The 19782-nt window shown below is 44.6% G+C and overlaps 2 protein-coding genes across 2 annotated transcripts in view; one reads left to right on the plus strand and one right to left on the minus strand.

Moving 5' to 3' along the window:
* The window catches only part of FOXJ3 (forkhead box J3), an 886133-nt gene that overhangs the window by 808842 nt on the left and 57509 nt on the right, over positions 1-19782 (minus strand). The window lies entirely within an intron of this gene.
* Positions 17751-19782, plus strand: part of RIMKLA (ribosomal modification protein rimK like family member A) — a 477074-nt gene continuing 475042 nt past the window's right edge. The window contains exon 1 of the mRNA XM_063942942.1: positions 17751-17913. Within this exon, the coding sequence (XP_063799012.1) occupies positions 17751-17913 (163 nt within the window). The remainder of the gene's footprint in view (positions 17914-19782) is intronic.

Genomic DNA, 19782 nt, shown 5'->3' on the forward strand with positions numbered 1-19782 from the left:
GTCCGTGATACATTATGCCACACACCGTAATGCCCATTACACATTAAGTTCTACAGTAAGGCTTCTAATTACTTTTAAATTACCTGCTCGTTGCCAGGGGTTTCATGCTCTTGGTTCCATGCACGGTGCCAGGGGTTTTCATGCTCAGGGTGTCATGCTCGTTGCCAGAGGTTTCATGCACTGGGTGTCATGCTCGTTGCCAGCGGTTTCATACTCTTGGTTCCATGCACGGTGCCAGGGGTTTTCATGCTCAGGGTGTCATGCTCGTTGCCAGGGGTTTCATGCACTGGGTGTCATGCTCGTTGCCAGGGGTTTCATGCACTGGGTGTCATGCTTGTTGCCAGGGGTTTCATGCACTGGGTGTCATGCTCGTTGCTAGGGGGTAGTGCTTGTTGCTAGGGCCATGCTCTCAGTGCCACATATGCCCCCAGTGCCAGATATTCCCCCACAGTGCCAGGTACATGCCCCCAGTGCCAGATATTCCCCCACAGTGCCAGGTACATGCCCCCAGTGCCACATATACCCCCCCCAGTGCCACATATGCCCCCTCAGTGCCTGCTCCCCCCAGTGCCAAATATTCCCCCACAGTGCCACATATGCCCCCTCAGACTCTGCTCCCCCCAGTGCCAGATATTTCCCCACAGTGCCAGGTATATGCCCCCAGTGCCAGATATTCCCCCACAGTGCCACATATGCCCCCTCAGTGCCTGCTCCCCCCAGTGCCAAATATTCCCCCACAGTGCCATGTATATGCCCCCAGTGCCAGATCTTCCCCCACAGTGCCAGGTATATGCCCCCAGTGCCAGATCTTCCCCCACAGTGCCTGCTCCCACCCCCCGCTCCTTTGTGTTGGAGGGACACGGAGCGCATAGCGCGCCTCTCCTGTGTCCCTCCTGGCTCTCCTGCCGGTCTAATAAAGGAAGTGCCGGTTCGTGAGCCAATCAGAGCTCACGAACGGCACTTCCTTTATTAGACAGGCCGGGGGCGAGCCAGGGAGGGACACAGGAGAGGCGCGCGATGTGCGCTCCGTGTCCCTCCTTACAGCAGCGGAGGGAAGGAGACCGCTGCGGACGCTCGTCCGCATGTCAATCTGTGCAAAGTCAGTGGCGCCCCCGCAGCCCCTCGCCCCCAAGCCACCGCGAGGACTGCGGGGGCAGTAGTTACGCCACTGTGTTTGACCCCGCATTGCTTTATTACTTCACCTTTGCTTGGTATTTAACCGAAAACTGCTACAGTGCTTATTTGTAGGCGGAGCTGTGTCATGAGCTGCATTTCCCTATAGACTGACAAATTCTGTCAGCTGGCTTTTGTGAAACACATTTCCCTGCAATATTTTACCTCGTGCACTGGAACAGAACCCTGCTGCCTGCATTGCCAGCTTTGCCTCAATCTTGTTCTGCTTAGAAACTGCTCTTGCTAACATTTTCAGCTTATGCATGCTTCCCTTTATTGACTGAGCACTGTTAGGAATCCACATGCCTACTTTCACTGAACTGCTGACCCTATGATGTATATTTGCTGTCTGGGCATTTCAGAACTGGGCTATTGTCTGTGATATATCAGCTGACTTCAGGTTCGCTATAAACTGAGTGTATGCTCAGGTAAAAGAAGATTATAGGTACAACTAGGGTTAGACCGCCCAGTGTGAGCATAATGGAAGATTGCAAGCTACCAGTTTAGTAATGCTTATATACATGGTATACTGATTTGTTTGATTATAAGGTGACCTAGTCTTACTGTTCGGGACAGTACCATACCTCTTTATATGTATTATTTTTATTTATAGGTGAAATGTTATTTGCCTTTGATCAATTGTGGTGACCAGTTGTTCCTGAATAATAAATCTTTCTGTCACCGTCCTAACGCGTGGTGACCATAGTATTGGGTCCTCTGGGAGAGGGGTTTCTCATTCCTCTGCCTAGGGTTCTAGCAGTGAGGTCCGGATAGAGAGGTGACTCCAGGTAAAGAATCCAGGTACATCCACCTGCACCTGCACAACACATCCTCAGTATTTACCTGTTACACAGGCAGCACTAAGCACTGGTAATAATGCCCACACAGAGTCACACTGCTCCGCACAACAGTATGGGGTGAGTTACACCGGACTATACCCACAACATATAACACCTTGTAACAAAAGCCACTGACTTACCAAAGCAATGCTGTTATGGCACTAGACACGGGATACATAATGGAAATTAAGTTTGTAATGGGTGAGTGAGTGGTGGGGGCTTTCTAGTTACAGGCAGAGTATAGGCCCCATGCCAGAAGTGTAACCATAAAAAGCACAACAATAGGCTGTCACATAATGCTACTGGTTGGCTGGAAGTGTGATCGTACAACACTCAGAAAGGAAAACCAATGGCTTTCCTTTTTCTTACCAGGAATAGACCCAGCAGCAATAATGTGGGGCAGCAGTCCGGCGCCAGATAACGGGCTATAAGCAGCATTAGGACAGCCGGGTAGAATAGTGGGCGGCCAGGTGTATCGGTAGCAAATCATAGAGCAAGCAGGTGGCCTTTCAAATGTGCCGGCTCGCGAACCAATCAGAGTTCGCGGTCTGGCAACCAATCGGGAGCAGGTGCTCCTGATTGGCTGCCGGTCCACACGCTCCGATTGGCTTGCGGCAGGTATACATTTGAAATGTCGCCAGCTTGCTCTGGTAGATTTAGTTACTACCGATGCACCTAGCCGCTCATTGCTCTACCAGGCTGTCCTAATGCTGTCAGTGCTGTTTTGTCTCAATGTTTTCCGAGCGCCCTCCTTACTGTGGCGCCTTACTTAGCCACGTAGTCTGCGTAATGTTCGGGCCGACCCTGCTTGGGAGATAGATCTGGGGGAAACCTTAGATAATGATGACTGGGCCGATATCTACAGTACTCTAATATAGCTTCAAGCTCCATTCAAGTGCATAAAAGAAAATGCATACAAGTTATTTTATGGATGGTATTACATCCCTGTTCAAAACTAGCACCCCTATGGAAGGATCCTGGTGCTCTGGCTAACTCTATCCTAGGTATCCAGATCCCTATTAGTCCTAAATATTTTCTTCTTCCTGTAGGTGTCCCTGAGGTGTCTCATCACCAGAATAAATTATTCACTCATATGGTTTTGGCGCCCAGATGCGTCATAGCCTCAGCATGGAAGTCAACTGGGACACCGACCAAGGGTGAAATTATAGCTGAAATATATATATATATATATATATATATATATATAAAATATATATAAAATATAAACCAATTTTGTATAAAACCAGTTACATTGTGATTTGCCTGTGACTTTACATACCTGTTTGTCATTTTGTTCTGTCATGCTCAGTTAACATACAGTGGACCAACACCAGTAAATAGGCCCCTGAACTTTTAACTATAACAAGTGATACCTTACACTCTCAGCCTAGATAACTCTGGTTTAATACCAAACAAACTATGTACCACAAATTGATTTTCGCCATTGCTCATCATGGAATGTTCATTAAAGCCATTGCATCATTCAGTCTCCCAGCAACTCACCCCTCTGTACATGTTGCACCCTCAATTCATTCCCCTCTTATTAACACTCATGCGCTTTTTACTTCCCTATACTCTTTGACAATAAGATCTACAACCTCTCACCATAAAAAAACTTTCACAAACCTCTGACACTCACATTTATCTCTCTCTTCTGCTTCTGATATCTGGTGACAATTTACTAAATCAAGGACCCAACCACTTGCATCACTCATATTCACCTGATTCACAGCAACATAGAAATCAGGCTAACCTCATAAACATCACATGTCTTCCATCACCCTCCAGATCACTAAAATGTGCCTTATGGAATGCACGCTCTGTTTGTAACAAATTAACATCCATCCATGACCTCTTCATATCTAACAACTTCAATCTGCTGGCTAGAACAGAAACCTGGCTCACACAATCAGACACAGCCTCCCCTGCAGCACTGTCACATGGTGGTCTCCACTTTACACACACCTACAGGCCTGATAACCATAAAGGAGGAGGAGTTGGACTATTACTTTCCCAATCTTTCGCATACACTGTTGTATCATAGGTTCCATCACTCACATTTACATCATTTTAAGTACATTCCATTTGGGTTTACTCTCCTTTCTCTCTGCGTGTTGCAGCTATCTATCGCCCACCTGGGCATCCCAAAAAATTTCCGGAAGATTTTTCTGCCTGGCTCCCTCACTTCCTATCCTCTGACATCTCCACCATAATCATGGGTGATTTCAATATTGCTATTGATTGTCCAAAATCTGCTTCTCACACCTCCAAACTACTCTCTCTAACCTCCTCTCTCAGCCTCTCCCAATGGACTGACTCATCGGGAGGGCCAATGCCTTGATCTAGTATTCACCAGACTTTGCTCCGTTTCTGAACTCACTAACATTCCATTCCCCCTCTCAGATCACAACCTTATCACCTGCATGCTCTCCTTGTGAGGTGGCTGTATCACACCTGAACAAGACTCTAGAACTAGCCCTTGGTGAAGTGGCTCCAGCTACCCATCACACTCCACGTAGACCTAGATGTCAACCATGGCACTCTAAATTAACAAGACAACTACAAAAACTCACACGTAAACTTGAACGTCAGTTGCGTAAATCTTGTATTTCAAGTGACTTCCTCACATATAAGACTGTCTACCACTCTTATAGAAATGCCGTGGACATGCCAAACAAACATATTTCCAACTTTTATCTATGCTCAGGCCTCTAACCCCAAACGACTTTTTAATACATTTAAATCACTTCTGAATCCTCCCTCACCTACCCCACCAGCCACTATCAAGGCACAAGATCTTGCTTCCTACTTCAAGGAGAAGATTGATAAGATCCGAGATGAAATGGTATGCTCTTCGGCAGCCAGTGACCTGCTCAGTTCTTTACCTGAACCCTCTGGCACTCTATCTTCATTTGATCCAACAAATGAAGATGAAGTATCATCACTCTTCTCATCCTGCTTCTCTACTACCTCTCCTCTTGATCCTTTACCCTCATAATAAGTAAAGCTCTGTCTCTGGTGCTCATCCCTACCTTAACTAACATCTGTAATCTCTCTCTCTCTCTACTGGTATTTTTCCTTCACTCTTCAAGCATGCAGTGATTACTCCCATTTTGAAAAAACAAAATTCTGACCCTAACTCTTAAACTACCCAGTGGCGCACCCAGGGGGGGTTTCCGAGTACCCAGAAACCCCCTCCACTAAAAAAAAAATATATATATTTTTTTTTAAAGCTGCATGAGTATTATTAATGACTGTCTAGCGTCCTCTGCAGCCTGCTGTCTTCCTGGTGGCACTTGCAAGTGCAATAAAAGTTTACTTTATTTTAATTATAGTACATATATATCCATGTGCCTACATATATACACATGTATATACATACATACATACATACATACATATAAACACACACACACACACACACACACACACACACACACACACACACACACACACATGATATATATATACATGTGTATATATGACAATGTATGGACCGGCACTCCTCCTGGTGGTCTTAAATGCTCCGGTGCCTCCAGAACACGTTTGGTATATTGAAGCAAATAAACTTTGCTGCTTATCCTTGACAAAGGGGTGTGCCAACCCCGAAACGTTGGAATACATGTGATATTTTTAATACATCACGTTTTTTGCATCAAGCCTCTGAGTGCCGCAGTTTATTTGCTTCAATATACATGTGTATATATATATGTGTACTGTATGTGTGTATATATATATATATATATATATATATGTATGCATGTTTAATATGCTGTGTATATGGGTTCACTACGATCTCCCGGCGGCCGGCCTCCCGGCGACCAGCATACCAGCGCCGGGAGGCCGGCCGCCGGCTTACCAACAGTGTGGCGAGCGCAAATGAGCCCCTTGCGGGCTCGCTGCGCTCGCCACGCTACGCGCGCCACACTATTGTATTCTCCCTCCAGGGGGGTCGTGGACCCCCACGAGGGAGAATAAGTGTTGGTATGCCGGCGGTCAGGCTCCCGGCGCCGGTATGCTGGTCGCCGGGAGCCCAACCGCCGGCATACTGAAGACCACCCGTGTATATGTATGTGTGTGTGTGTGTATGTATATATATATATATATATATATGTGTGTGTAGATATATGTATATATATATATGTAGATATATATATATATATATATATACACACACACACACACACACACACACACACACACACACACACACACACACAGACACACTAGTTTTACGGACCCAGCATATACTGGGTCACCTCAGTCCACACCAACGTGATTGGCTCCGCCCAATTCTGGAAACCCCCCCATGCAAATCCTGCGTTTGCCACTGCTACCACCCTATTTCTCAGCTCCCTTGTCTCTCTAAGCTACTTGAGAGACTTGCCTAAACATAGAAACATAGAATTTGACGGCAGATAAGAACCACTTGGCCCATCTAGTCTGCCCCCTTTTTTTATCCTATAGGCAATCTCAACCCTTTTTGAACCTTAATTCTTTATAAGGATATTCATATGCCTATCCAAAGCATGTTTAAATTGCTCTAAAGTCTTAGCCTCTACCACCGCTGATGGGAGGCTATTCCACTTATCCACTACCGTTTCTGTGAAGTAATTTTTCCTTAAATTTCCCCTGAACCTCCCCCCTCCAGTCTCAGTGTATGTTCTTGAGTTCTAATACTTCTCTTCCTTTGAAGAATGTTTCCCTCCTGAACTTTGTTAAAACCCTTGATATATTTGAAAGTTTCTATCATGTCCCCCCTTTCCCTTCTCTCCTCCAAATTATACATGTTAAGATCTTTTAGCCCTTCCGGGTAAGTTTTGTGATGTAGACCATGCACCATTTTAGTTGCCCTTCTTTGTACACTCTCTAATGTATTTATATCCTTCTGGAGATATGGGTGGTCATTCCGAGTTGATCGCAGCCAGCAACTTTTTGCTGCTTCTGCGATCAATAGTCCACGCCTATGGGGGAGTGTATTTTAGCTTAGCAGGGCTGCGATCGCTTGTGCAGCCCTGCTAAGCAAACATTTTTTCACTCAAAACAAAACTAGGCCTATACCTACTTACCCTGTGCGATGGATCCAGCGATGATGGGCCCGGCTTTGATGTCACTCCTCCGCCCTCCGTTCTGCCGGACACGCCTGCGTTATACTTACCACTCCCCGAAAATGGCTCCAAACGGTCCGGATTCACCCAGCCACGCCTCCGTCCTGTCAATCTTCTTTGCGGTCCGTCCTGCGACCGCTTTCTTCTTTAGACGTGATGTAACCTAGCGACCTCTGTCGCCGGGCAACATCGCGCACGTGCACAGTGCATGCGCATTCCACACCCGTTTGCACCGCAGCGATAAACCGCTGTGTGCGAACGGGTCGGAATGACCCCCATGGTCTCCAGATCTGGACACAGTATTCCAGATGAGGCCGCATCAATGACCTTTACAGTGGCATTATCACTTCTTTTTTCCTGCTGCTGATTCCTCTCCCTATGCAACCAAGCATCTGACTTGCCTTTCTCATTGCTTTGTTGCATTGCTTTTCTGCCTTCAAGTCACTTGAAATAGTGACTCCTAAATCCCTTTCCTCCTCAGTAGTTTCCATTATAGTACCCTTGATACTATATTTTGCCTTTGAGTTTTTGAGACCCAAGTGCATGATTTAAATTTTTTTAGCATTAAACTGTAGTTGCCATGTTCTTGACCATTTCTCAAGCCTACCTAGGTCATCAATCATTTGTTTTACCCCTCCCGGTGTGTCTTCCCTGTTGCGTATCTTTGTATCATCTGCAAAAAGGCATATTTTCTCTTCAATACCATTTGCAATGTCACCAACAAAGATATTAAAGAGAACTGGACCAAGTACAGATCCCTGGGGTACTCCACTGGTAACATTTCCCTCCATAGATTGCACTCCATTTACTACAACTGTCTGTTTCCTATCCTGCAACCAGGTTCTTATCCATTTAACGGTTTTATAATCCACCCCCATGCTTTCAAGTTTATTTAGCAGTCTGCGATGTGGGACAGTGTCAAATGCCTTATTAAAGTCTAGATATGCTACATAGGACACACAGGCTGAATGTTCATGAGACCTGAGGCGGCAGGATAAACTCACAAAGACTTGGCAGGAGTTAGCGCTATGACTGGGTCGTCCGGTGTCCGGTTGCCTGGTAACAGAGGCAGCTGGGGCATCTGTGGGTGTCCACGTTATTACACTCACACTTGAGCCGGGACAGAGGAAGCTCCCACCCCCGGTCTCCGTGCTCCTTCTTGCTGGCGGGTATTCTTTTTGCTTTGTATTTAAGTTTTTTGGGAACCTAAGTTGTTTTTCCAAATCATTGTGAAAGAGTACATTACCAGGAATCGAATATAAAGATACCGTTATAGGAGTTCTACAACATTTTGAACTGTGAGTTGGGGTACGCTTTATTGGACTGCTATTCCTCCTCTAAAAAGATACCTTGATATGTTTGCCACCTTTCTTTTGAGTGTGAGTTTCGGGGTACGCTTCATTCTCTCATCTGCAAATACCACGAGGCACACTCTATAGTTTGATAGAGACCACTGAATATTATGCTGGGTGCAGTACAAGTGGGAGAAGTTATTGTGCCCTAAAAAGAAACCATGATGTGCATGTGATTATCTGACTAAAGTGTGAGTGGGGTACGCTTTAGAATCACTCGTAGACTTTTTAAGTCACTATTATCCATCTATCTGTAAAAAGAAAAAAACCTACTACACATTGGTTGTTTTTATTTTTTATGTATTTGTATGCTGGAGACCCTACATCAGGCATTCTACACTGAAGAAAAGATCTAGCCAAAGGAACCCCTCACTCTATCAAAAGGGTCGTAATGGTGATATCTTATATGTGATATATAGTTTATTAGGGCTTGTGGTGTAATATAGATTTCAAATTTTGGGTAGTTGTACGTTTATTCTACCGTATTCAATATAAAATACTTTTACTCACACACAAGGCCATTAACCAAACGACACCAACGTACATCACTTCTCTTATCTCAAAATATCACCCAACCCCACCTCTTCGCTCTACACAAGATCTGCGTCTCTCATCCACACTCATTACTCGCTCCCACTCACGATTGCAGGACTTTCATCGAGCTGCACCCACTCTGTAGAATGCCCTACCACGTACAATAAGACTCTCCTCTAGTCTCCAAAACTTCAAGCGTTCCTTGAAAACTCACCTCTTCAGGCAAGCATATCAAATTCCAGAACCGCCCACATAATTTTCATAAACCTTCCTATCAAATTGCATCCACTCTGCACAGTCCACACATATCCTCACCTGCCTTCCACTCGACCCCGGTTCATCATTGCTGTATGACCATATCACACAGCCCACCAAGAACCTTTGCAATCTGGTGGACAACTATGCAATAGATAGCACCTATCCTTGTGTATCCATGCCTATTTCCCTATAGATTGTAAGCTTGCGAGCAGGGCCTTCCTACCTCTATGACTGTTTGTTATTACCCAGTTTTGTTATATAATTGTTTTGTTATATCATTATTTGAAATTGTAAAGTGCAGCGGAATTTGCTGCGCTGTATAAGAAACTGTTAATAAATAAATAAAATAAATAATATGGCATATCCACTCTACGGAATATATCACTAGCATATTGAAGAGCTCTTCTAAAAAGTTTGCTAAGGTCTGGGAACCATGGACTTCCTATTTCCAGGCTCGTCCTGCATTCAATTGACTTCTATAGTATTTATTTGATATATGGACCCTGAGGATCCGAAGGCTCGGCATTTGTTGAAGCAGTGGCTGAGGAAGCAGGGAGGAACTGGGGAGGCTGGATGTAATTCCTTCTCATATAACTCCTGGTACTGGGATGAGAATCTGCGGCACAGAGCTTAGAACCAGGCGCAATATTCTGGAAAGAACTGAAAGAAAGTTCGCTGAGAGACATAGCTGAAGAACTCAAAGAACCACTGCTGAAGATTAAATGCTGATGAGGTGTGACTGAAGAACACTGGAAATACTGTTGAAATATGAATGCTGCGGTGTCGTGACATAAGGACACTGATTGTAGCTGTAGAAGAATGGATGCTGCGGTGGTGTGACTGAAGAACTCTGAATAAAACTGTTAAAGAATGAATGCTGCACAGGTGTGACTGAAGCACACTGGATATTACTGTTGAAGAATGAATGCTGCAGTCGTGTGACTGAGAATAACTATTAAAGAATGAATGCTGCGGAGACATGACTAAAGAACACTGAATGTAACTGTTGAAGAAAGAATGATGCAGAGACATGACTGAAGAACTCTGAATATAACTGCTGAAGAATGAATGCTGCGGAGACGTGACTGAAGTATACTGGCTATTGCTGCTTTGAAGACTGAGGAATGAATGCAGAATAGATGTGGCTAGGAGGCACCGTGGATGATCAGGGAGCCCCTCTACGGACACAGGGCACCTGGAGGGCAAACAGCTGCGGACTGTGGAACGGAGAAGCCGCTGGCAGAGGTGCAGTGGAAGATGACAGACAGGCTTGCACAACGAAGATCCTTTGGATCCTGGAAACCACAGGGGACACCTTTGGGAGCTTCTGCTCTAGGCAGTAACTTAAAGCACTGGCAGCATGCAAGAGTGGGCTGACCCCTTTTGTAAGAGGAAGCTGTCTCCCATTGGACTGAGCATACCACAGAGCTCAGCAATTGGACACAGAGAACCTTGGTCTCCAACATGACAGTGCTGTACATAACAGGAGCATGCCCTCTTACCCAGCAGGTTGCCCATCTCCCACACTCTGGCAGCTATAACATCACGACCGTCAGCCCCGCCGAGCTTCACCATGGTGGCGCAGCACCGCCAGCAGCTGGACAGGCAAGCTCCGGACTCCGGCTCTGGAGGTAAGCCCATGGCACTTAAAACCACAAAAGGATGTGCTTAACACCCAAACCCAGGCGCAAAGTGCTGTATTTAATTAGTTCACTTGTATTAGGTGGACACTTGCTGCACAAACTAAGGCTTTGCAAGAGCCTGAAAAACACACTGGAATACAATAGATTGTGTCTGTGCGCTTCAGTGACTCCAAATACAGTGATAAAAGTGAGTATTTGCCTCTACTAAAAAACCAAGAGACTTTTTAAATTCTTATAATTTTACTAGAAACAAATCACATTACACTTAAATACATTTGTTAAAACATACATTAAAATATATCTGCTCAATTAATAGTATATTTCAACCGGAATGCATTCCTGACTAGGATATTATAATATGAAGCCGTTTTGACTTAATTGATTAACTCGTAATTCTTACAAAGATAACCAGTTGTTAGAAATCATTAATCAACTGTTTAAAGTGCCGTTAGTGCCACATTTTTCTCATCACTAATGCCGGTTTATAAATATATAGATATTAATATAAAGGTCTCCACTTATCCTGTCACTGGCGTCCCAGTGCAGGATTAGTCCTTCCTGATGTGTTTTGCCCGATCAAACGGGGTTATAATTACCCTTTCCTGGGAATGTTCTCCGCTTTGAGCACTATAGCACAAGTGCAAAGATTGATTTTGAGGTGAATACCTTTAGGAGTTCCCGGCTGGTGGGCAGCGTTTACAAGCACACAGTCAGCTGTGGTGGAGACTTTGACAAGTTGTCAGCGCTGCACTAGGCAGCGTTCAAGGAGCCACAATAACGACGAGCCGTAGGTGTAGGTGTCCTAAGTGTAAAGACACTGTGAGCGGCAGTCCAATGGCACAGAGGATGCGGCAGGGTGAGCGGCAGAAAACTGGCACAGCTGAGAACGGCAGGAACGGCAGAAGCGGCCAAAGACACGATCACAAATGCATCGGTTGAAAACGGGTGGTGACGTCACCCTACACCTACGGCTCGTCATTGTGGCTCCTTGAACGCTGCCTAGTGCAGCGCTGACAACTTGTCAAAGTCTCCACCACAGCTGACTGTGTGCTTGTAAACGCTGCCCACCAGCCGGGAACTCCTAAAGGTATTCACCTCAAAATCAATCTTTGCACTTGTGCCTAAAGCGGAGAACATTCCCAGGAAAGGTTAATTATAACCCCGTTTGAGTCACTGAAGCGCACAGACACAATCTATTGAAGCCCATGGCACTTGAAGGTGGATTCCAGACACCCGTGAGCCTTAGTAGGGTTCTTGGCATGAAAATTTTGAATCAACTTGGGAGCATGGACGTCCTCTGTGAATACCCAGGACCTCTCCTCCGGACTATACCCCTTCCAATCGATGAGGTATTGGAGATGTCCATAGTGCTTGCGAGAGTCAAGGATCTCCTTGAATTCAAATTTCTTCCCTCGTTGAGATAGAACTTTAGGAAGTCTAGGCAAGGCAGCCCGAAAATGATTGAGAATTAGTGGTTTTAAAAGAGAGATATGAAAAGCGTTGGGTATCTTCAGGTAAGGGGACAATCTCACTTTATACGCCACGAGATTCAGAACTTTGTCGATGGGGAAAGGTCCGATAAATCTGGGAGCAAATTTCTTGGATGGTACTCTAAAGGCCCATACAGATGTGTCCACATACACGTTACTGAAAATTCTGCCATGGCCTGCCATGTTCGGCCATGTGTGAAGTGGCTGAAATACAGTGCAGTACTGGTTTTCAAACAGTAGGTGGCATTTTCAGAACACTACGGTATACTGCAGCTGTGTAAAATGGTCAGTTTCATTAAATTTTTACTACAGTATGTACGAATCAAAAGGCAGTAGCTTGTCACTTACAGCATGCCAGCTCAGACAGAGGACTTTTCTACACTGATGCAGCCATGGTCTGCCTGCTGGGTTACAAGCGCAGGGCAGGCATATTGTAAAATGAATTAATAACATAGGAATATAAAGCTTGTCATCAAATCTGAGGGTTATTTATTTTGATTTAGCACCATAAGGGCTAAAAGTTTTAATAGATAAAGAATTTACCTAATCACTCATCCCATCATGGTTATTTAGATCAGGCGAGTGGGGTGATATATGTGTACATTAGAGATGTGCACCAGACACTTTCCGGGTTTTGTGATTTGGTTTTGGATCTGGCTCTCCTTTCGTGTTTTGGATCTGGATTGGATTTGCCAAAACCACCCTTTCGGGTTTTGGTTTTGGATCTGTATTTTTTTGAAAAAAACATAAAAACAGCTAAAATCACAAAATGTGGGGGTATTTTTTTTCCTACAGTATTATTACCCTCAAAAATATTCTTTTCCACTCATTTCCAGTCAATTTTGATGACTTCACTGCTGACAATATTGTTCACCAACATAGGTCAAATCCTGGCTGACTAAATTAAGCAACAGAGCCGTGGCACAGCACAGCAGTTATTTCTGTTGAAAAATGTTTTACAAGTTAGTACTGTATTAGCAATAACCAATCAAACCAACTTGCAAGTATCATACCCTCCAACAATTTACACATAAAAATCGTCACAATTTGGGGAAATTGGGCGTGGCCACGGGTAAAAGTGATGTGGCCACACCCCTTTCCCTATGCTTTCAATGGAAGTTTGGAGAGCCACAAATCGGTACAGACCATACAAAAAGGTACTGTACTTGCCAAAAAGGTACAGTTGGAGGGTATGAAGTATTAGTACTGTATTAGCAATAACCAATCAAACCAACTTGCAAGTATCATACCCTCCAACAATTTACACATAAAAATCGTCACAATTTGGGGAAATTGGGCGTGGCCACAGATAAAAGTGATGTGGCCACACCCCTTTCCCTATGCTTTCAATAGAAGTTTGGAGAGCCACAAATCGGTACAGACCATACAAAAAGGTACTGTACTTGCCAAAAAGGTACAGTTGGAGGGTATGAAGTATTAGTACTGTATTAGCAATAACCAATCAAACCAACTTGCAAGTATCATACCCTCCAACAATTTACACATAAAAATCGTCACAATTTGGGGAAATTGGGCGTGGCCACGGGTAAAAGTGATGTGGCCACACCCCTTTCCCTATGCTTTCAATGGAAGTTTGGAGAGCCACAAATCGGTACAGACCATACAAAAAGGTACTGTACTTGCCAAAAAGGTACAGTTGGAGGGTATGAAGTATTAGTACTGTATTAGCAATAACCAATCAAACCAACTTGCAAGTATCATACCCTCCAACAATTTACACATAAAAATCGTCACAATTTGGGGAAATTGGGCGTGGCCACGGATAAAAGTGATGTGGCCACACCCCTTTCCCTATGCTTTCAATGGAAGTTTGGAGAGCCACAAATCGGTACAGACCATACAAAAAGGTACTGTACTTGCCAAAAAGGTACAGTTGGAGGGTATGAAGTATTAGTACTGTATTAGCAATAACCAATCAAACCAACTTGCAAGTATCATACCCTCCAACAATTTACACATAAAAATCGTCACAATTTGGGGAAATTGGGCGTGGCCACGGATAAAAGTGATGTGGCCACACCCCTTTCCCTATGCTTTCAATGGAAGTTTGGAGAGCCACAAATCGGTACAGACCATAAAAAAAGGTACTGTACTTGCCAAAAAGGTACAGTTGGAGGGTATGAAGTATTAGTACTGTATTAGCAATAACCAATCAAACCAACTTGCAAGTATCATACCCTCCAACAATTTACACATAAAAATCGTCACAATTTGGGGAAATTGGGCGTGGCCACGGGTAAAAGTGATGTGGCCACACCCCTTTCCCTATGCTTTCAATGGAAGTTTGGAGAGCCACAAATCGGTACAGACCATAAAAAAAGGTACTGTACTTGCCAAAAAGGTACAGTTGGAGGGTATGAAGTACTATCAAGAGAAAACAATCCAACACAGAAATTTCCTGAGAATCGTGTGTACAATATCATTGCTCTAAAGTAGTTACCAAACAGCAAAGAAAAAACCCTCAAACCTTGTGTAAAATAGCAACAGCAGACATTGATGCCCCCTGCACAAGTGCACATACCCTAAGCACATGCCTATTCTCAGTGCACAGTCTGTTATCCTGGTCAGATACAGTGTGGGTTGGATACAGCACAGGTTTTAGTGCAGGTCTAATACAATGAACCAATAGTTCACTTACTGTGACAGAGGGTCCTCAGTGCGGGGCTGGCAGCTGTGTCTTCAGCGTAATGGTGCCAGCAGTGTCTGCAGTGCAGGGGTGCCAGCGGTGTCCTTAGAGCGGTAGTGCTGGCAGTGCAGGGGTGTCAGCAGTGTCCTCAGTGCGGTGGTGCCGGCAGTGACGGTAGTGCAGAGGTGCCAGCGGTGTACTTAGTGTGGTAGTGCCGACAGTGTCAGTAGTGCAGGGGTGCCAGCAGTGTCCTCAATGCTGTGGTGCCGGCAGTGTCAGTAGTGCAGGGGTGCCAGCGATTTCCTCAGTGCAGTGGTGCCAACATTGTTGGCAGTGCAAGGGTGCCAGCAGTGTCCTCAGTGCGGTGGTGCAGTGGTGCCAGCAGTGTCGGCAGTGCAGGGGTGCCAGAAGTGTCCTTAGAGTGGTAGTGCTGGCACTGTAGGGGTGTCAGTGGTGTCCTCAGTGCGGTGGTGCCAGCAGTGTCCTCGGTGCGGTGGTGCCAACAGTGTTGACAGTATGGGGTGCCGGCAATGCGGGAGTGCTGGAGGTGTCCTCAGTGCAGCAATGCCGGCAGTGTCCTCAGTGCAGGGGTGCTGGCAGTGTCAGCAATGCGGGAGTGCTGGAGATGTCTTAAGTGCAGGAGTGCCGGCAGTGTCCTCAGTGCAGGGTTGCTGGCAGTGTCGGCAATGTGGGAGTGCCGGCGGTGTCCTCAGTGCAGTGGTGCCAGCAGTGCAGGGGTGCCAGCGGTGTCCTTAGAGCGGTAGTGCCGACAGTGCAGAGGTGCCAGCAGTATCCTTAGTGCAGTGGTGCCAGCAGTGACGACAGTGTGACGAGTAGCTCCCTGCCAGCGCGCAGGAGCTGCACTGGCTGGGAGCTACTCATGAAGTACAAAAGCATTGCGGCTGTGCGATGCTTTTGTACTTGTGTGACATGCAGGACAGACTAGCCCTGTGCTGGGCGTCCCCCTGCATGTCAGTGTGACTGATCGTAGATGTGCTAAATTTAGCACATCTATGATCAGGTCTGAATTAGCCCCTATAGTGGTCATTCCGAGTTGATCGCTAGCTGTTTTCGTTCGCAGCACAGCGATTAGGTAAAAAAGTGTCTCTTCTGCGCATGCGTATGCGGCGCAATGCGCACGGGTGACGTACTTTCACAACAGCCGAAGTACTTTCACACAAGGTCTAGTGACACTTTTCAATCGCACTGCTGGCCGCAGAGTGATTCACAGGAAGTGGGTGTTTCTGGGAGGCCGTTTTCAGGGAGTGTGTGGAAAAACACAGGCATGTCAAATACAAACGCAGGCGTGGCTGGCCGAACGCAGGGCGTGTTCGTGACGTCACAACAGGAACTAAACAGTCTGAAGTGATCGCAAGCTAGGAGTAGGTCTCGAGCTGCTCAGAAACTGCACAATCTTTTTTTGTAGCAGCGCTGCGATTCTTTCGGTCGCACTTCTGCTAACCTAAGATACACTCCCAGAGGGCCGCGGCTTAGCGATTGCACGGCTGCTAAAAGCAGCTAGCGAGCGAACAACTCGGAATGAGGGCCTATGTTACAAGTCTAAGCATGATAGCACTTCTCATTATGTTTAAATTAAGGTGTGCATTCCAAAGCACCTATATGCAAAAGTTTGCAGGAATATTTTTTTCTATATTTAACATGTACACTTTTAGGTTTTAGTTTATTTTGCAGGTATATGAATACATTTGTAGAATAAAACTTTATTTATATGAAAGAAATAAAACGTATTTTAATACGGATCACAGACACTGCAATGTAATAATCTCCTCTTCTGCTTCTTTTTAGTTATTCATTTTTAACATAAGCCATAGATGCAAAAGACTTGTTTTATATCAAAATTCAATCTGTGAATTAAAGTAAATAAAATGTAATCAAAATGAAGTTAACCATGGAATGGGTCAGAGTGTCACGCCTGGAGTGTAATACACAGCACTGCACGATAGTAGCAGCTGAGTCCTAGCCCTCTGCCCATTAAAGAGTCAATACTGGTGGTACCCAGCTAGCATCCCCATCCTTAGTTCCTTCACCAGCCTCCGAGCGCTGCCATTGGTCGCATGCCGAGTCTCGAGACTGAGATTCCACAACCTTATTGGCTGCCGACTCCCCGGACCCGGACATTTGCAGTCGTATCCACTGAGCCACCCATCAGAAGTGCAAATAAACCTCTCCCTGCTACATCTCTATGCAAGCGCTGCAGGTAACAGGATCCGGACAAACATCACCTATCTGCTATTTATTGTGCGGACTGTGATCAGTGAAGAGCAAATAATCCGACTAACACAAAGAAGAAAAAAAAAAGTATACGAAGCAAATAAAACTGAAAGACAAATGTGCAAGGGTGATTTCCAGCTCCAGCTAAAATTAATAGGATTTGCATGGTATTTTGCAAGGAGGTCCGCCCCTGTCGATTACATCAAGGGGTTTGCTCGCAGCATCTTGCGTGGTGCTGTGTGTTGTGTTGTGTTGTTGTAGGGGTGTAGAACATTACAGTCCCCTATTTGTGGCACATGGCTGCTGGATACTGGTTTAATGCCGCTGATTTTTTTATTACAGTGCAAATATAGCAGTTTTTAGCTGTCTGCGACCAGGCCTTGGGGGAGCAAGGCATTGACCTTGGCTGGATATTTCTGCTCATTCTTGCATATATTTTTTTTGGGCATTTGGTTGCTGTTGTCCACCTTCACCATGTGCTCCCTGCTGTGGCTCTTAACAGACAGAAATATCCTGGAGGATTACCCACAGATGTGCATCCTGGAGGCTCTGAAGCAGCGCTGCAGAGATCAGAAGGTGGGCTTCACTTTGGTGCTAATGGATCAGATTGCCCTCACTGTCATTGATGGCAAGTTGGGTAAGATTTTTAGTTTTTACCTTTAGAGTAATCGTATGCCTACCTTTTAGGTGTACCCAGAGCCAGTGCAGAAGAGGACATCTTGACACAGAGGTGAACTCTCCAAAAATGTCTGCAACTTAGTCATTACCCAGCAAAACGAGTCAAAACATAATCTAATACGAAGTCAGCCTGCTAGACATTCAGAAATCCAACTGTTATGATCAGTGTTAACTTTGTAAAGTAGAGTTCTGCTGTCAGTGATGTTCCTCAGACACTACTAGTATTGCTGCATTGACTGATGCTGAATCTATTAACATTTACTGAGGTCAGCAATAATACAATAAGTATTAGATTTAGTTTGCAGTTGTATCTTTTGTTTTTTTAATCTATTTCTAATTACAGCATTACTATACAGTTGGCATAATAGATGAGTGTATTCTCAAGTTATCTTTTACGTGTTATGATGTTTTGTATTTAGTCAAAACAAGTTTTGACAAACAATTTAGTATAAAGAATATGTTTGTGTAATTGACTGATTTACTGTGTTTAAAACAATTCAATACTTTTTTTTCTTATTGTATTCCCTTTGTTTTACACTGCGCAGGGTTCAGGCTAAATGAATATCTTTACTGTACATGCCCCTGTTAATGGTGTGGCTAATCTAGTTCTTTCTTAGGACAGGAGTATGAGGAGGATAAATGCTTCTGTGATCTTTGCATTGGACTAGCACACAATAGAAATAGCATTATGTATGCATATAGAACATGGGTTACACTTTGTTCCGCTACACTGAAACATTTTGAGCTGTTTAAAGCTGGAAGGTGGAAAAGATGAATTGTGAATCATAATTAATAATTCTTTAACTTGAACAAGTTAACTTTTTTAACTACAGTATGTCACCATTGAATATGCATTACTGACAAAAAGCTATTTTTGATTGTATAAAATCCTAGTTATATTTACTATTTACTGTCTTGTTACATATTTCAATGTTTTCAAAATGCTGTCTTTTAAAGTTAAGACATCACAAATGCAGGAAATATGCTATCTTTTAAAGTTAAGACATCACAAATGCAGGAAATATACTGGGGTATAAAGGCATGATTTGATGAAAGGGGGCATTTTTCTGAGATTTATATGAATGATTTACAAATTACTATGGTGTATATTTACTAAAAGTCAATGTTGGGTCAATGTTGATTGATTTTTAATTGATGTTAGGTTCATATTTGATCGATTTTGTGTTTCAGGGTCTAAGGGGCTGATTCTGACATGGACGTAGCTGCGCGTCCACACGCAGTGGCCACGTCCATCTGGTCTGCGCATGTAGTGTGCGTGTGCGACCTTACACATTGCAGCCACATTCCAGAAGGATGCGGCCACAGTGTGATTGACAGCAGTGGGCATTTGCGGGGCAGCTATGCGGCATTGGGGGTGTGAACAGGAGTGTGCTGTGACCGTCTTCAGGGCGGCTGCATGACGTCACATGCAGCTGCTCTGATTAAAAAATATCAGCCGACCGCCTGACACGCTACCAGGGGCCAACCTTAGTTTGATGCATCTGCAATTCATCAAGAGATGGCCCACCACGCATTGCCCTGTGCTGGGTGGCTCCCAGCATTTGAGGAGATGGACGCAGATCTTGCTGTGTATGCAGCGATCTGCGTCCATCTCGGAATCAGGTCCTAAATCATACATTTACTAACCAATGATTTTTTAAATCCGTCCCAAAAAAAATATGTCAGAAATCATGTTAGTAAATATGGGGGTATATTTACAAAAAAAAAACGATCTGGGTCAATTTTTGGTTGATGTTTGGTCAATATTTGGTGTTTTTTTTTCCTTTTTCAGGGTCTAAATTCCACATTTACTATATATGATTTTTGC

The sequence above is a fragment of the Pseudophryne corroboree genome, chromosome 10 (genome assembly GCF_028390025.1).
Source record: "Pseudophryne corroboree isolate aPseCor3 chromosome 10, aPseCor3.hap2, whole genome shotgun sequence".
NCBI lineage: Eukaryota > Metazoa > Chordata > Amphibia > Anura > Myobatrachidae > Pseudophryne > Pseudophryne corroboree.